This window comes from Mytilus edulis, chromosome 3 (genome assembly GCF_963676685.1).
Source record: "Mytilus edulis chromosome 3, xbMytEdul2.2, whole genome shotgun sequence".
NCBI lineage: Eukaryota > Metazoa > Mollusca > Bivalvia > Mytilida > Mytilidae > Mytilus > Mytilus edulis.
In genome coordinates this window covers 25,248,469-25,266,644 of record NC_092346.1, presented here as the reverse complement: position 1 = coordinate 25,266,644, position 18,176 = coordinate 25,248,469, and the positions used below count along the sequence as shown (strand labels likewise).

The following is an 18,176-nucleotide window of genomic DNA, read 5'->3' as shown; positions in this document are numbered from 1 at the left end:
TTAAATATCCAATTCTGGACATTGAGTTCAAGCACGAGATAAACGATCCCCGCGAAAAAGTGACCGGACAACTATAGTCATATATAGTATCTAAAAATAGAAAAAGGGGAATTTACGATGACCCACAAACGTTACACTATTCTTAATCAATTTAGAAAATTGAAGTCGGTTTCATAGATGAATTTAACTTAATGAGCAACATGTGAAACTTGCATTGAAAAAACACATGGAAATTCTCCAAATACTTACGAGTTACCCCTGCTGCTGACGTTTGAGTTCCCGAATGCATCATCATATCAGTAGTCTATATTCGTTACTTGCATGAGAAATACAAAATAAGAAGATGTGGAATGATTGCCAATGACATATGCCTACACACATGACACAAAAGAATGTATTGAATAGAAGTTTACTATAGGCTCTAAATAACTTATGTATAACAATTCAAACCAGAAAAGTAACGGGCCTGACTGATTTTCAAAACAACGAAAGAAAACCGAATATGACATAAAGCAACAAACGTCAACAACTGATTTGAAAGACTTATAATTTAGTTATTACACTTATTAAGCAGTGGGTTTAAACATTTTTGCGGGCGCCATGGGACAATGGTGTAACAAAATTACTTATTTCTGTATTATTGCCGGGTAATGAAATAGATAAGAAATTAAGATTCTCTCTGTCTCTTTTCTTTATGTTCACTATTGTCATATTTCTCCATACGTGTTAACGTATTTATTCATCCCTGCCCTTCTATCTCGATGGATGCTTTTATTAAATGCCATCTAAAACTATAAAACAAGTCTCTCAATATTTTATAAAATGCAACAAGTGTGGACACAGATGAGTGTGGATAGTATGTTTTGATGTTTGACAGTTATATAAAATGCAAATAACATATCTTCCTCAGATAATTCATATTTGGCAAATAGTATGTCGTTCTCAGCTAATGCATGTTGCTCCTCAAACAGACACATGATATTATGTCAATCTACAAAACGGAGAAAATTCAATATCAGATATGACGTAATTATTTGTTTTAATGTAGCAAACCTTTTTTTTTTTTTTTAAATATGAACCTGTTTATGATAATTGTAATGCTGTATCGTTGTTACCTGCTTCTATCTTAAGAAAGATGTAGTTACCACTATATAAACAACCACAAATAGGAAACATAATTATATTACAATGAGAAAACATTTAATAAATTTGTCATTATTGTGTAAGTCGTATATAGAGACATGGTTGTTAATCAATTATTTACTATTGATGATGAAATACGTGTGATGTTTATTCTTTTTCCAACGACCAAAAGAGTGAAACATTTATTTTAACAAAACGCATTTAACTAGTAGGTCGAACAACTGATGTTCCTAATCCCTGCTGACTGCCATTGGCGGTTGCCCAATAAATTGATCACAAAGTGTAACAAAATTGATCTCTATATTAACTGAATACCAAGTAGAAAACAATAAAAATTGCAGCAAAGATTGTAAAGTGCTAAATGTTTTCAACCATATCCGGATTTCGACAATTAATGTCTCTTCTGTGATGATAGGGATCAAAAAGTGTTCTAAAGGCTATTTAATTTACCTCAATTTAGGATCGACTCTTGAATTTTAAAGAGTCAAAATAGGATGAAGGGATTATATAAACCGGAGGGAATATAAAATACAAACCCAAACGAAATAAATATAAACAGGTCTAAACTGAAAACAACGTTCAAACCTATCATTGCATTGGATAAAAACCGCAATTTTTACAAAATGTTTTGTACGTGTGCATGTTACACATGACGTTGTAGAAGGGTCTAAATACAGTACAAACACCATTTTCCAAAGACCAAAAGAGTGAAAAAAATATATTCTAACAAAACGCATATGACTTGAAGATCGAATATATGAATTATTTCTCGTTTTTATAAAAACAATGAAAAATAAGACTGTTGGTTTTTTCGTTTGAATGGTTATATACAAGTAATTACTGGGGCCCTTTATAGCTTTCGGTTCGGTGTGAGCCAATGCTCTGTGTTGAAGGTCGTACCTTGATCTATAATTGTTTACTTTTATTAATTGCTCCTTCGATGGAGAGTTGTCTCATTGGGACTCATACCACATCTATTTATATACATATATATCTATAAACGCAAGTTGGAATCTGTTTCTTGTTTCCATATTTAAATGAAAAATACGATTAAAGAGTAAGCTTTAGATCGATAGCATTTCTCATAACTACTACTTATGGATAACTTATGGTGACTTGAGAAACACCAGTATCACTCAGATTACAATTCTACCTTGACAGGTAGGTTTGTATTTAGCCTATAAAATACTTATTTAGCCTTGAGAATTGAAAGGTCAGTTTATCCCATTCATACAATAGAAGTTGATAGATTTGGCTTCACGCCATTTACCTTGTCCAAAATTAAGGTCACTTTATTGTTATTGTGATATTGTTAAAGTACAAAAGAACCCTATATTCTGACCAATACTTAAAACTTTGTGCATCTTGATTTAATTGTTAAAAATCTGTTAATGTTGAATTTTTGGGGTTATTTTCGGCCTTTTAATTGAATATTTCTTTACAAGGTCGTTTTTTTTTCAGTTATAAAAAAACTATCTGCTTGACTGTTATAGAAATAGACAATGCTTGCAGGTTATCTTATAACACTGTCTTGTTTTGTGTTTACACCAAATCTGACAGATTATTATTTAGTTGCAAAATATTTTAAATGAGATCTGAAATTTTTCTATCTTTATATGTGCATTGAAGGTTAAAATAATCATAATGTGAACAAGAATGAAGGAAACATCTTGGTCCCAAAAAAAACATCATCAACTAGGATATATAATTCAAAATATTAATTTATTATACTAATATCAGTTGAAATTTCAAGCCGCTGTTTTGCATGTTAACAATGTAGGTCATGTCCCAACAGAAAACCAATAAATATGACAGTACAATGTACTCTTAGCACTCACACATAAGGTCACTGTGAAATAGACATCTAGGGCAAGAAACAGTCAGTTATACCAAACCAGTTTGACTAGATGTCTAGTTTAAAACCAGTTTGACTAGATGTGTCCCAAATTTTGACAATTTAAATGACATGAGGACCTGCAAGGCTTTTTTTAATATCTGTATTCTTTAAATTTTAGGGCATTTTTCTTTTAATAGCCTTAAAAATAACTCTCATTCTGTAAAATTCTCATGTAAATGATTTTACTATTTAGTCTTTCTGTTACAAGATTATTTATCAATTCTGTACAATGATCAGTATATTATCAGTATTGCATTACAGTTACCTAAGTTACCTTTTTATTTTGCACAGTTATTCTTTATACTTTTGCACCGCTTTAAATTATTCTCTATTCTTTATTTTGTTGTTAATTTTCTCTATTCTCTATTTTTTGTTGCTATTACATGTATTCTCTATTCTGTAAACCCCATTCTGACCCTCATAGGTAAACTTCTATTGTATGAATGGGATAAACTGACCTTTCAATTCTCAAGGCTAAATAAGTATTTTATAGGCTAAATACAAACTTACCTGTCAAGGTAGAATTGTAATCTGAGTGATACTGGTGTTTTTCAAGTCACCATAATAGTTTTATTTGACCAGTTGTGTTTTGAAAACGTCCTGGGATCGTTACAGGGTAAATAAAAGGCAAGAGTAGTTTATAAATGTTAACATCCATAATGAAAATAAACATTCATCATTTTATAATTGATTGTTATAGTTCGTTCAACATTGTACTGTTACACTACTGTTTCAGGTTAGGGTAGTATTTGGATCCCGCTACCATGTTTAACCCCGCCTCTTTCTGTATGTGTGTGTCTGTCCTATGTCAGGAGTCAATTCAGTGGGTGTCGTTTGTTTATGTGTAACTTATTTGTTTTTCGTTTATATTTTGTACATACATAAGGCCCGTCCGGTTTCTCGTTTAAATTGTTCAACATTTGTCATTTCTGTGCCTTTTATAGCTTACTATGCGGTATGGGCTTTGCTCATTAGTGTAGACCATATGGTGACAGATAGTTGATAATTTCTGTTTCATTTTGTCTCTTATGGAGGGTTGTCTCATTGGCAATCATACCACGTCTTATTTTTTTTTTTATTGTGGTGAACATACTTAACTTAGGTGCAAAAAGAGTGATAATATGTCTGTCAGGGAAAAAAATAAAATCACAAAAAAACGGATTTCTGAGGAAAATTCAAATCAAAAAGTTCTTCATCAAATGGCAAAACCAAAAGCTCACACACAACAAACAAATGAATAATTAGATATAGGAAGATGTGGTGTGAGTGCCAATGAGACAACTCTCCATACAAATAACAATTTAAAAAGTAAACCATTATAGGTTAAAGTACGGCCTTCAACACGGAGCCTTAGCTCACACCGAACAACAAGCTATAAAGGGCCCCAACTGTAATATTCCTGACTCGGTACAGGCATTTTCTTATGTAGAAAAAAAAGTGGATTAAACCTGGTTATAGTAAGCCAAACCTCTTACTCGAATGACAGTTGTACGAGATTCCACCATATTGAAAACGACGTGCGAACAAAACAAAAACACATCAGGTACAACTGTCAAAACTAAGGGTACAGCAGCCAACATTGTCTCCCAATCCAGACAACTAAAAACAACAACGAAAACGAAAGAGATACAGATATATCACACAAAGCGTGTTTCGAGCGTATAGTGCAAATACTAAATTTCAATCCTGGTATCTATGAAGAGTTTATTTACTCTATATGATCCACCAAAATGGTAAAATCTTTCCCCATTCGATATTTTACAAAACTTTTTCTTATTTCCTTTTTTCCTCTTTTATTGTCTAAAGGAAGTAGTTGTATAATATGTTTTCCATTTTTAAATTTATTTTCTTACCATGGTAAATGGGGCTTTAATTCTTCTTACCGAATTTCACAAACAGACTGTAATGGTATATTGCTACAAAATTCGTCATTCCACTTAAAAGAATAATCTGTATTTATCATAACACAATGTGCGCCTAACTGACCATCGTAATCTTTATTATCTGGTTGCTGTGGTGGTCCTTGATACCAGTTACTGAAATTAAGTGGTTCACCAGACAACCATTTATATGACATCTCATCATTATTGTCTGTAAGGCCAATCCAGAAGAATGCTTAAAATAATAATATCAACATAATAAGAAAGAACGCTATCTTGAAATGTAAAACAGAAAAATAACTGAAAATAAGAATTTACAACTGCATGAATTTCTTTAAAAGAATTAACAAAATAATGTCATCAAGCATATAGCCTCTGTTATGAATGTTAAGACATGTCACATAGATGTTTAATTTACACCATAAATATATAAATTAGGAAATATGGTATGATTGATAATGGCCCGAGAACACAGTTATTTCGTAGTGCATTTCTTTTTGACAATAAATGAAAAAAATCGTACCTGCTCTATCTAAACAAGAAATTTTAAGTAGAGGGGCAGATGATATCAAAATCATAGAAACTTCTATCAGCTCTAACTCAACATATTGACAATTCTGTGTTTTGAGGGTCTAGACCTAAGTTTGACAGCTTTAGACGTAATACACTTTGACCTTTTGGGACTGGAACAAATCACTACTTAACATAAAAATTCAGCACCCAATTGTTTTAACATGTATTTGATCCCCCTACTCAATATTTAATGCATTAAATTTCATGAAATAGATTAAGAAAGTGTATCAAAATTTAAATTCAAGTTATACACTGTTCACACTAGGGACTATAGACAACGAAAACCAAAGGACGATAACTAGACAACGAAAACCAAAGGACGATAACCGGTCCTGGGACCTCATGGGACAACTATTCAATACAGTTTTAATGCAGAGTGTGAAACGGTATGATTGACAAGGAGTATGAAAGCAAGCTTAGCACGAACTTAAAAAGAATCAAGGATGCACGATCTTTGTCAAACAACTTCACCATTGTAATATTCAATATATTTTTTTAATCAACATGTTGATAATTCGTTTACACAGACCATAGAAATTCGTTATTTTTTATACATTAAACATATTTTGTTTCAAAAAATCATGTTAATAACATATAAATAGATAAACAAATAATAAGGCATTCGGAATCAAGGATTCCCTTATATTAATATGTCTTGCTGTCAAAAAGAAAAAGAAAAATAACTTCAAATAAAAAGTAGATTTTTTTCGTGTGATCTTTCCTATATATATGTATTGTCGGCGGCTGTGTGTTTTTAGGACTTTGTCTCACCCATACACGTCTGATCTTTCCTATATACATGTACTGTCGGCGGCTGTGTGTTTTTAGGAATTTGTCTCACCAATACACTATTCTTTATGAGTAAAGTCATATGGTACAATGAAACAGGTTAAGAGCACATGTCTAATGTTTTTGTTTTGAATGGAAGGCTGTTACACTACTCATACGTACTCCATTGAGTATTTTATATTAAAATAAATTGAAGTAACATAGAGACCTAATGAGTAACTTTCTTGATTGTAGGTTTAAAATTATTATTTTCGTAGTCAGAGTTCGTATATATCATACATTAACATACAAATGTACATGAAGAAAAAAAATATTTATCTTTAAAAATGAATTTTTAAGAATTATTTTTTGAAGATTTATAGAAGTCAAACGGACTTATACTCGTTATTTTATTATGCTTCTTCAAAAGAAATGCTTAAACACACAACGTTACAAACTTCTAACCAATGATAGACAAAAATGATATCGGCCTATAGATTGACACCAGTTCTCTATTATAACTTTTGAACTTGAGTATTGGTTGTTAATTACAAGTTTTTCTAGATAATTAGCTTAACGTATAACAATTATTGAAAAGCTAAGCCAGGAGTCTACTTAACTCTCGAGCAGCATACTTCAGACGCCTACCGCTAATATATAACGTAACATAGGTAAACAAATGAAAATTTGACTTAAAGTCATATGAAACCTCAAATAAAGAAAAAATAATGCATATGTTTTTTATACCTAAAGAGATGATATGCATTATAAAACTTATGTATATATACTTTTTCTGAAAAAAATCTCTTATTTGTGCACATTTGGAAGAAGTTTCCTTTTTGGTAATTGCTTGCTTTTAGGAAGCAATTCGCCGACATATTTTTCGTATTCGAAGTGACCTTATAGTCATGTTAGTGTGACCCTACTCTTTAAATTCCGGTGATCGCATTACGTATGGATCTGTTACTGAAATAAACTATTATCTAATTGTACATACTATACACGTGCTCAATATCCTTGTAATCTCTTGATTTTATGGTAATAACATAATATAGATTACCAAAATTAAGTGCTCCTGCTCCATCTTTGTTATTTTTAATTTGTGTTAAATCAATAACTGCTCGTTTTTTCATCAGACACACGTTCGTCGATCAAAACTTGAACACCTTAGCAAAATGAAGCATTTCATACCAAATATACACTTCAATAAAAAGTTTTCGGTATAGAATACCACTCAAACTGTGTGAGGCATGAACACAAATTTCCAGCTCATGATCTATTTTGCGCCATCAACCACAAATGCACATTTTTCTGATATGCAAATGTGAGCACGAGCAGCGTTCATAAAAACTTATAGAATAATAATATAATCAGACAGCATAATGTAAATATCGATTAAAAGATAGTTTATCGATCAATTTCATAACAAAATGAGAGTTTATCATTCAATACAAATATCGTCTTAGTTTTTAAAACGTAATATTATTAAAATCGGTTGATTTCATTATTTTCTGTGTCAATACAATTTTCCTACCAGGTATGCTCAGTATGTTCTGCATCAATACAAAGACGTCTAATAAAAAAGTGTTTTCTTCGGCAGTTTCAATAGAAGCCAAATGTCCACCACTGGCAATGCAGTTAGTCTACAACAATGAATATTAGTTTAAAAATTCAGCAACCATACCGTGCTTATCATTGTGTACACAAGACGAGCATTTGTTCAAAACAAGGCTCGTTAATGAATAAAATTGGTAAAAAAAAATGATATACGAAGCTAAATTGAATTTCGGAACAAAAAATCCAGAAAAGTCTTGCCCTGTACAGCTAAGGTAATTTCTTCCTAGAAATTTCGATTTATTCAGCTAAATCATCTTCATCATATACATTTAACGGATTACTTCTTTCAGGATTTTTGATGGCACGCACATATATTCAGGAAGTATAACGTAATAATTTTCATCATCTGTTTCAAAATGAAGGAATATAAAATGTTTACTTGTTAAATATTTTCTTACGTTTATCTCTGCTCAGTTCGGAGCCCGATTTTTTCCTTGATTTCTACTTCTTGTCTTAATATTTTTCGGATAATGCAAATTCACAAACTCATAGATTAATAATATTGTAGTTAAGGAGTAATCCAGTTATGTAGAAAAAAAAACATGTTATAATTGCAAAAAATAAATTGGATATCAATATATTAAATTGTATACCGTCGAATCAGACCAAGTTGATGTTATGATGCAAATTCACAATTTCATAATTTATAAATATTTTACTGTAAGAGCAATCCAGTAATACATAGAAAAAAACATTTTTTGGTACGTTCTAAAATAGAAAATTAAATTGTTTATCAAAATATTAAATTGCTTACCTCAGAGTTAGACCAATGTCTCTTGCCACAGCTGAATATGTATTTTGAACCACGAAAGAAGGCTATCGTCTCAGGACATAATATAGATACTAAAATTGTATCAAAACAATATTAACTGTTTTAAGGATTTCTGCCAACTATCATTAATAAATGGTTGTCCACATTCGAAGCTCATATATTTCTGTCAAGTTTTTTTTCGATGATAACAAATTTATAAATTTTGTCTCGTAATGTACAGACGCATTATTGTGGTTCTTACAATTTATAATATTCGTATTATTTGGATGTTAAATCAATATTTCGAACACCCTACTAGATGTAAAGCGAACAAAAAGCAACATGGACACAAGCCACATTGTTCTACGATTGTTTGTAGTTGAAAAAGGAATCCCCTTCTGTACCGGATCGCCAGAGTTTAGAGCAAGTGTTTTATTGGATTTATGTTACCTGTATTTGCCGTCTTCGGGATATTAGAATACAACTTTTATCCGTAATTTCCAGAAAGTGCCTTACAGTGCCTTACTCCCAAGTATGATACTTAGTTTCAGTTAATGTGCCAAAGGATAAATGAAGCATAACAGAACGCTTTTTAGTTCAGCGTTTTGTAGGGTTAGTTCGTTTGTTAGGGTATTTGTTAGAAATTGCTTTCATTTTGACAGTGATGCCAGGATTCATTAAACGTTGGATAGATTGAATATCTTCACTAAATAATTATCAAAGGTATTAGGATTATAATTTAGTACGCCAGACGCGCGTTTCGTCTAAAAAGGACTCATTAGTGATTCTCATATCAAAATAGATGTAATACCAAACAAGTACAAAGTTGAAGAGCATTGAAAATCCAAAGTTCAAAAAAGTGTTTGTTCTTACTGCATTGTGGTATATTCCCATTCCATCCTGAGGAGGTACATGTTATAGTTTCGTTTCCAACAAGTGAATGTCCTGCATCACAGGTAAAATTTGCCGTTGAACCAATAGTTCTTTCCGTTACAGTAACAGCACCATTTGTTAGATTGTTGGGTGGAATATCTTCACACAAATCTACACGACTATCTGCAGTTTACAAGTTATTACAAACAAACAAAAGAACAACTAATACAACTAAACTGTTTATATAAAAAAGAAGATGTGGTATAATTGCCAATAAGACACCTCCCCACATGAGACCAAAATGAGACAGAAATTAACAACTAAAGGTCACCGCGTACGGCCTTCAGCAATGTGCAAAGCACGTACCGCAAAGTCAGCTATAAAAATCCCGAAATTTATAATGTAAAACAATTCAAACGAGAAAACAAACGAACTTATTTACATAACAAAATTAACGAAAATCAAATGTGTACATTTTTGTAACACATAAGCTAACGACAACCACTGAATTATACTCTCCTGACTTGGGACAGGCACTTGCATACGTAATATGGCGGGGCTGAATATGTTAGCGGGATCCCAATCCTCCACCTAACCTAGGACAGTGGTATATAACAGTACAACATAAGAACGAACTATAAAAATCAGTTGAAAAATGTTTAACTCATCAGATGGATTAGTTCCTTTTTTAACAAATACTAAAAGACAAATCCACGAAAGACAATCAGCGGTACGTTTGTTGATTGAAGGCTATCATTGTAAGATTTTAACTTGCATCGCTCAAATTGATCTGTTATAGTGGTAAAGAATTCATAACTATCCCGAAACACTAAGATAAGGACAAATATTTTATTTGATTTGAAAAAGACACATTTGTTAATTTCCCGAAAGATTTTTTATCGTAACATTTGTTTTCGATCAACTGACCAAAAGATGTGTTAAGCATAAAAGAATGCTCCTTCAGACTTTTGTAGGGTTCTTGTTAGAAATTGCTTTCATTTTGACAGTGATGCCAGGATTCATTTAACGTTGGATAGATTGAATATCTTCACACTGAACTAAATAGTTGATTTATTTCACTTGACTAGGCGGGGTTTAACTGGTTCGCTTATCTAAGACCAGTCCATCTATAGACAGGTATTTCAGGATAAACTCATCAATAAAGTGTCCAGTTATTCGTCCTATATCATACACTCAGTTCATTTGTATATCTGTTTGGTGACACTGATAGGTGATTAGAAATCAGTTATAATCATAACAGCCATCATCTTTATCACGCACATCTTCAGATAGACTGTCCTTACGTTAATTAAAAAGTAAGCTCCGCCCGATCAGTTGAAATAACATTAGTAATACCAGGATTATAATTTACTACGCCAGACGCGAGTTTCGTCTAAATAGGATTAATTAGTGATTCTCATATCAAAATAGATATAATGCCAAACAAGTACAAAGTTGAACAGCATTGAAAATCCAAAATTCAAAAAAGAGTTTGTTCTTACAGCGACATTGTGGTATATTCCCATTCCATCCTGAGGAGGTACATGTTATAGTTTCGTTTCCAACAAATGAATGTCCTGCATCACAGGTAAAATTTGCCGTTGAGCTAATAGTTCTTTCTGTTACAGTGACAGCAACATTTGTAAGATTGTTGGGTGGAATATCTTCACACCGAACTACAAGTCTTTAGAATACCTGCAGTTTACAAGTTATAACAAACAAACAAAAGAACAAATAATACAACTAAACTGTTTATAGAAATAAAAAGATGTGGTATGATTGCCAATGAGACAACTCTCCACAAAAGACCAAAATGAGACAGAAATTAACAACTATAGGTCACCGCGTATGTCCTTCAACAATGCGCAAAGCACATACCGCATAGTCAGCAATAAAAGCCCTCAAAATAACGGCCTTATTTACATTTTGACAGTGATGCCAGGATTCATTTAACGTTGAAAATATTTAATATCTTCACACTGAACTAAAAACACAGATCTCAAGATCATTAAATAAATTCGGAATGTGTCTTCGATAACGTTAGATAGAGATTGAATATTTTTACACTTCAAACTTAAAATATTTCTCAAGATTATGAAATAAAATTGAGAATGGAGATGGGGAATGTGTTAAAGAGATAACAACTCGACCAAAGCGCAGTCAACAACCAGAGACTACCAATTTGTCTTCAATACAGCCAGACAATCAATTCCGCAGCCAGAGGTGTGCTTCAGCGGGACCCTTAACAAAAGTTTGTACTAGTTCAGTGATGGTGGACGTCAAACTTAACTACGAACTATATAAATAATTTAAAACATACGAGATAAAACAAGGCCAGAATCTCCTGCCTTGGGGAAAAGCGCAAAAACATGCAGCGGTGTTAAACAGGTTTTGTGAAATCTCAATCTTATATTCATTCCTCTAATGTAGAACGTTAAAAGTTTAGTATCATACAATTGTACAATATACTAGGAAATGGTAATCCGTATTATATGTTTAATTCAATTCTTAGACAATATATATAAAATCTAAAACGGGAATGTCACAACACATACCCTCTCTGCGATCTGAATAATGAATATAGTTTCTTACGCATTAAACACACAGTCAGAGGAATTTAAGGTTATCAAACACATCAACAGTCAGAGGAATTAAAGGTTATTAAACACACCATATGATATATATATATATGTTAGCGGGAATAAGTGAAATTAGGCATTAAGCTTAAAACATAGGCAGTAAGCTAACGCCTAGGCATTAAGTTATTGCCTGAAATTTTCAGGCATTAAGCTTATTTCCTGAAATCTGATTGTAATTATTCATCCTATTGCCAAACATAACTTTAGGCAATAAGTGAACTCTAGAATTTATGCATATACGTTGATCTATTCTTGATATAAAGTCGTTTCTTAATTATATTTCTAATATTACATGTATTACATATACATTCATTTGACAAATCTTCAAATTTGGTAAGTTTATTTAGTAATTTTAGCAGTTTAAAAACAAAATTTACTTATATTTTTTCATGTTTTTGTGGTATAACAAAATATTAAAAGATTTAAAAAAAGTGATTGTATCCAATTAAAAAAAGGGAAGAGATTCTATAGAATGATTATAAAATTTATTTGAAAATTTGTTAACTTCACTAGTTGAACTGGTTTGAACTGGTCAAAAGTGGACAAAATCAAGATAAGTTTTTTTTTGCTCACACCATTTTCATTTTTTTCATTGAATAAGTTAATTTTCCACAACTTGTGATAACAAAATGATTTTAACACACATTTCTATCAAGTTTTCATATTTGTAAATCATTACATATGTATTTGATGCGTTGAAATATAAATAAAATATTTTATTAGTGATCTTATATCTTGTCTCTTGTGGAGAGTTGTCTCATTTGGAAACATACCACATCTTCTTTTTTATATTTAGAATGAAACTGGGCCCTGTAGTTTAGCATCGGTAAAATTCGATATTTGTTTTCTTTTGCTCATATTCAAACGTATGTTAATTGCAGTAATAAAATAAAATAGATGCAATAAATAAAGTATGAGAACGTGATACTTCGAATTGAGCTCCCTTAAAACATACATGGATTTTATCGATTATAATTTTATTTCATTTAAACTATTTACAATTCACTATATAGTTTGTTCAATTCAAATATAAAACGTAGTTATATTTTTTTACTTATGTTTTGTTTTAAAGAATTTAAATATACAATTGAAAACCAATTCTTCAGAGAACAATTGAAGGTCTTTCCACCTCGATAATAAGAATGAAATTTAAAAAATGATGTTAGAAAAATGTCACACCTTGATGATGTAATTGGTACCTCAAATTGATATAAAAAAAAAGATTAATAGGTATATGCAGAAGACTTAATTGTTTTATAATGAACAAGAAAGAATTTTTAGCAAAGGTCAAAATCAAGAACGTCAAATTGACCTTTGACCTTGACCTCAATATCAATGTCATATGTCAGTGATCTCAAATCAAAAGACCTCAGGTCAATCACTTGTATGGTTGTTGAGAAATACCGATTTCAAATACAAAAGGGGAGAAAACTACTATAAGGGTTGACCAAAACACTTCAACTTAAATGGGTTGAAGTTGTGCCTTATCGTAGACAGTTATTTGGCAAACACTCCATATCATTAACTGTTACAGTTTCTTTGAATAACGATAACAAGCAAAATTCAAAATTTATAACATGACCTTGACCTTTGACCTTGACCTCAATTTCCTTCAAATGGACTAAGGACTTCATATCAAAAGACGGTAGGCCTCTACGACTTATAACGTATGAATTTATCCAACGTATCGCCTATCTTAAATTTTCAAAGGGAAATAACTCCCATAAGATGTCTTCAGATCACTCCAGTTAAATTAACCAAATCATTCTGAAGAGTAGAAAAACAATTTGGTGAAAGCAGTTTGTTAAAATCTTTTACGGTTTTAGAGATATAGCGATAACAAGAAAAATGGGACGTGGGGAGATAACTCCTATAAGAATAAGTGTTCGGTCACACAGGGTGAGTTTTGCAACCCCCATTACTGTACAACATCATTGGCCAAACATCCATTCGATATGTTGAAAAACAAAAAAGCATCTCAGACGACAGAACAAAAAAAAAAACAACAAAAAAATAATCAGAAGAAAAACAAAAAGTCTTTCCACGAAAAGAGGAAAGACCTAACTATAATATCAAAATTATTTGTTGCCTTTAATTTAAAACTGATAATTATTTTCTAAAGAGTAATCGCTTTTTACATTAAAGTTGTTGGTTAAATTTGAAACAGTTTTTTAATAATTTTTTAATCTGTTATTTTCTTTTACGCCAGTGCTTAGGACCTCGTAGCTAAGATAATCCCCAGATAGCTTCGATTTGCATGCTGAGACATGTCATAAGTCGATCCTAATTTTATCATAATTTCTGTCATTAGAATATCTTATAGGACCGATCTTAGGACAGTTTCTATTAACGGGCCCCAGTTCTCATAATGTTATTATGTAACAAAAATATTTTTATTTAAATGATTAAATGTCTTTTAATTACTCGCATTTATATTTTAGGCATTAAGCTTAATGCCTGTACACATTTTTCAGAATTTAAGCTTAAATTCTAGGATTCAAGACAAATTTCGAACATCATTTAGGCAATAGACTTACTGCCAAGGCGTTAGCTTATTGCCTAGAATTTAAGCTTAATGCCCAATTTCACTTATTGTCACTAACATGTATATATATATATATATATACTTTCACTTATTGCCGCTAACATATATATATATTAGAGATATAGCGATAACAAGAAAAAGGGGACGTGGGTAGATAACTCCTATTAAAATAAGTGTTCGGTCACACAGGGTGAGTTTTGCAACCCCCATTACTGTACAAGATCATTGGCCAAACATCCATTCGATATGTTGAAAAACAAAAAAGCATCTCAGACGGCATGGGTTCGAATCCCGGCGAGGGAAGAACCAAAAATTTGCGAAAGCAAATTTACAGATCTAACATTGTTGGGTTGATGTTTAGACGAGTTGTATATATATATACTTTATAGAATAAGTAAAATCAATGCACTCGACGAAACATCGAAGTAAAATATTCTGCAATTGTAGCTAAGGTAGCTACATTTCTATATAAATATTCCAGCTTATATCTACGTGATATACTGCAAAACAATGTTAGTTTACGGCGACTTGTATGATAGTATACTTACACACGCAACACGGTCTCCTTCGACAACAACTGCCTTTTTCTGTCCATCCAGAACCAAAACTACTTTCACAATTGGAATATTTTGTTTGAGCGCATCTTCCCTGTGAGGCCGTACATTGACGAGTTAACTCTTAAAAATTAAGATATTATACTTAAAATGACTCTACATCATGCGATGTTTACATTTCGAACAGAACATTATGTATTATGAAAAGATAAAATGTGTCAAAGATAGAGGATAAACACAATTGTTTCCAAAATTGGTTCTGAAATTAAAATTATTTTTTTGCCGTCAAAAGAATAAAGAAATCTATTAATTATTTCAGGCAAATTCGATAGTGGTAATGCACTATATTTTTTTTACATCAAAATGATATAACTCATTACATTTAATCAATATATTTAGTTTGACACATTTTCAAACGAAATTCTTTGCATTCATTTTTGTAGATGAACATTAACCTTATGTATTATTTTCGTGCGATATACTCTACACAATCAATAATGCACTTTATGTTGATTATTTATATTTATCAATGTTAATGTTGAATCTTGTTTACAGTTCATCCATTGATATGAAGCTTACTTTCTTCTGCATTCACCTCATGGTATATGCTGAGTGCAATGACAATCACGTGACAACAGTTAAACATGGTGCTGAAACATTTACATTATTCATATTTCATTAAGTACAATATTTGCATTTTTCATATTTCAGAAATTTTTTATAATATGTGCATTTTTCATATTTCAGAAAATTTTTATAATATTTGCATTAATCATTTTTTATGAAGTATAATATTTAAAGTATGTATTTAAGATGAAATATAACACTTTAAGTATTCATTTAACATGAAGAATAACATTTTAAAATATTCATTTAAAATGGAGTATACCATTTAAAGTATTCTTTTAACATGAAGTATAACATTTAAGGATCTTCGCTTGTCATATTTTGAGATTTCTATCAGATTTTCGGAATCCTCTGGTTTTTATCCATTTGAATGCCTTAAAAAATTTGCCCATTGAACCCCATTTTTCCTTTTAAAAATCTCCTACAAGTATAATGATAAATTATCTGTCATATACAATTTTAATTATTTTTCAATAGTTTTTGGGAACTTAAACTTGTCAATAATAAAGCTATGTAAAGTAAAGAGAGAATATTTTCCCGCCAAAGTTTCAATGGCTAATATCTCGAAAACAAACACATTGACCTATATAATCTTTTGATTCCTTTATTAATCCTCTATCAATATAATCTAGTGTTTTAAGAAGCTTATTATTTTGAAACTGAGAAGCGAACTCCCTTAAAGTATTTATTCAACATTGAGTATAACATTTAAAGTATTCATTTAAGATGAAGTATATTCATTTACGATGAGGTATAGCATTAAAAATATTCATTTAACATTGAGCATAATATTTAAAGTATTCATTTAAGGTGAAGTATAGCATTTAAAGTATTCATTTAACATTATGAAAAATGACATTTAAAGTATGCATATAACATGAAAAATATTTATATTATTAATATCACATGCAGTGTAGTAATTACATAATTACGCAAATAAAATGTATGTAAACATTTGCAAAAACAAAACTGGATATTGGGGTGCGGGAATTTCTCTGACCTGTTGGTGACCTTCTGCTGTTGTCTTTTCTATGGTCGGGTTGTTGTCTCTTTGACACATTCCCCATTTCCATTCTCAATTTTATTGGTACAATTCATAATTTCAATAAAAATATTGCGTTAATAAATTTCCATAATTGAGCATTTATTAAGACAACAACATATATACTTACAATTAAAACTGTAAAAACTTGCTGATGCAAACTAAGCAAATGTTATCAATTTCCTACACATTCACATATAGATACTTTAGAGATTGAATGCACAGATTTATATATGTTTGAGAAAAAATTATGTAATAGCGCTTTGATTTCAATGGTTATATAAGAATGATGCAATATCGCTTTGATCCCATTGGCTTAGATATGAAGTACACGTAGGCGCACAATTTAATAAAAATAAATAAAAAATAAATCAATAGCAATATGTAAGCAACATTTGCAATGACCACACATAGTACATGTATGTACTATTGAACTTTCAATTAAAAAAAAATAATCAATTAACATTTTAAGAACCATTTAACATCGATCGAGATTGTATAATAAGTAAGTTAAATTGTACTCGAGATTGTATTTTGTTACGTAACAAATTTACATATGCTTAGCAAGTATAATGATGTTTAAAATGATCAGAGGAAAATGTTAGAAAAGTTTGTTATGAATCAAGCCACTTCCGAAACACTGATTAAAGAGTTGGTTTAACTCGCAGATAAAAATAGCTGACTGGCAGTGGTATCAACTCATTGTAAGTAAATAAAAGTAACACTTCTATTGTATTTTGTGCATCCAAAGCGATACTCTTTATTATACCTCTTAAAGAATTCGAAAGTTCACTCAATTAGGATAGATAACACATACATGTAAGCATTCAAGCGCAATGCACAAACCAGCACAGTAAAACAAACATCATATTAAGTAAATTTTGCCTCAGGGCGTTGGACCTTTAAAATAATCTTGAAATTTCAAAATAAACTAGAAAAAAGTTTGTTACATACCTTGACAATACCTTAGCTAGTATGTTTTTGTCATTGATTACGAAATTCAATGTAATATTACGACAATGTATGGGTTTCTGGTTTTTTTTGCACATACTTCTGGTATGTTGGGTCCTTAATGCTCTACAGCTGTGTACATGTTTGGCTTTTTTTCAGAAGCAATCATACTTATTGATAGTTTGACATTTGTTAGTGGATACATCAAATATATACATTTATAAATTATAGTATATCCAACTAATACAGTATCAATATAGAATGATCCATGAATCTTAATAGATAAAAGAATAAAAAATAAATAAATAAAAATCAC

General features: G+C 31.0%; 1 protein-coding gene across 3 annotated transcripts; it reads right to left on the bottom strand.

The window, feature by feature from the left end:
• Positions 1 to 799: 799 nt before the first annotated feature.
• LOC139516048 (type-2 ice-structuring protein-like) lies at positions 800 to 17,162 on the bottom strand. 3 transcript variants are annotated; one of them, XM_071305857.1, is made up of 8 exons: positions 17,040 to 17,162; positions 15,820 to 15,890; positions 15,235 to 15,363; positions 9,503 to 9,685; positions 8,633 to 8,721; positions 7,796 to 7,904; positions 4,894 to 5,155; positions 800 to 991 (listed from the first exon to the last, which is right to left on the bottom strand). In XM_071305857.1, exons 2-7 carry the CDS (start codon positions 15,884 to 15,886, stop codon positions 4,920 to 4,922), a joined length of 813 nt encoding a protein of 270 aa, XP_071161958.1. In that variant the 5' UTR covers positions 15,887 to 15,890; positions 17,040 to 17,162; the 3' UTR covers positions 800 to 991; positions 4,894 to 4,919. The 3 variants fall into 3 exon arrangements, with proteins under 3 accessions (XP_071161958.1, XP_071161957.1, XP_071161959.1); XM_071305856.1 differs by having other exon boundaries at positions 4,924 to 5,155; XM_071305858.1 differs by having other exon boundaries at positions 5,027 to 5,155.
• Positions 17,163 to 18,176: the final 1,014 nt, after the last annotated feature.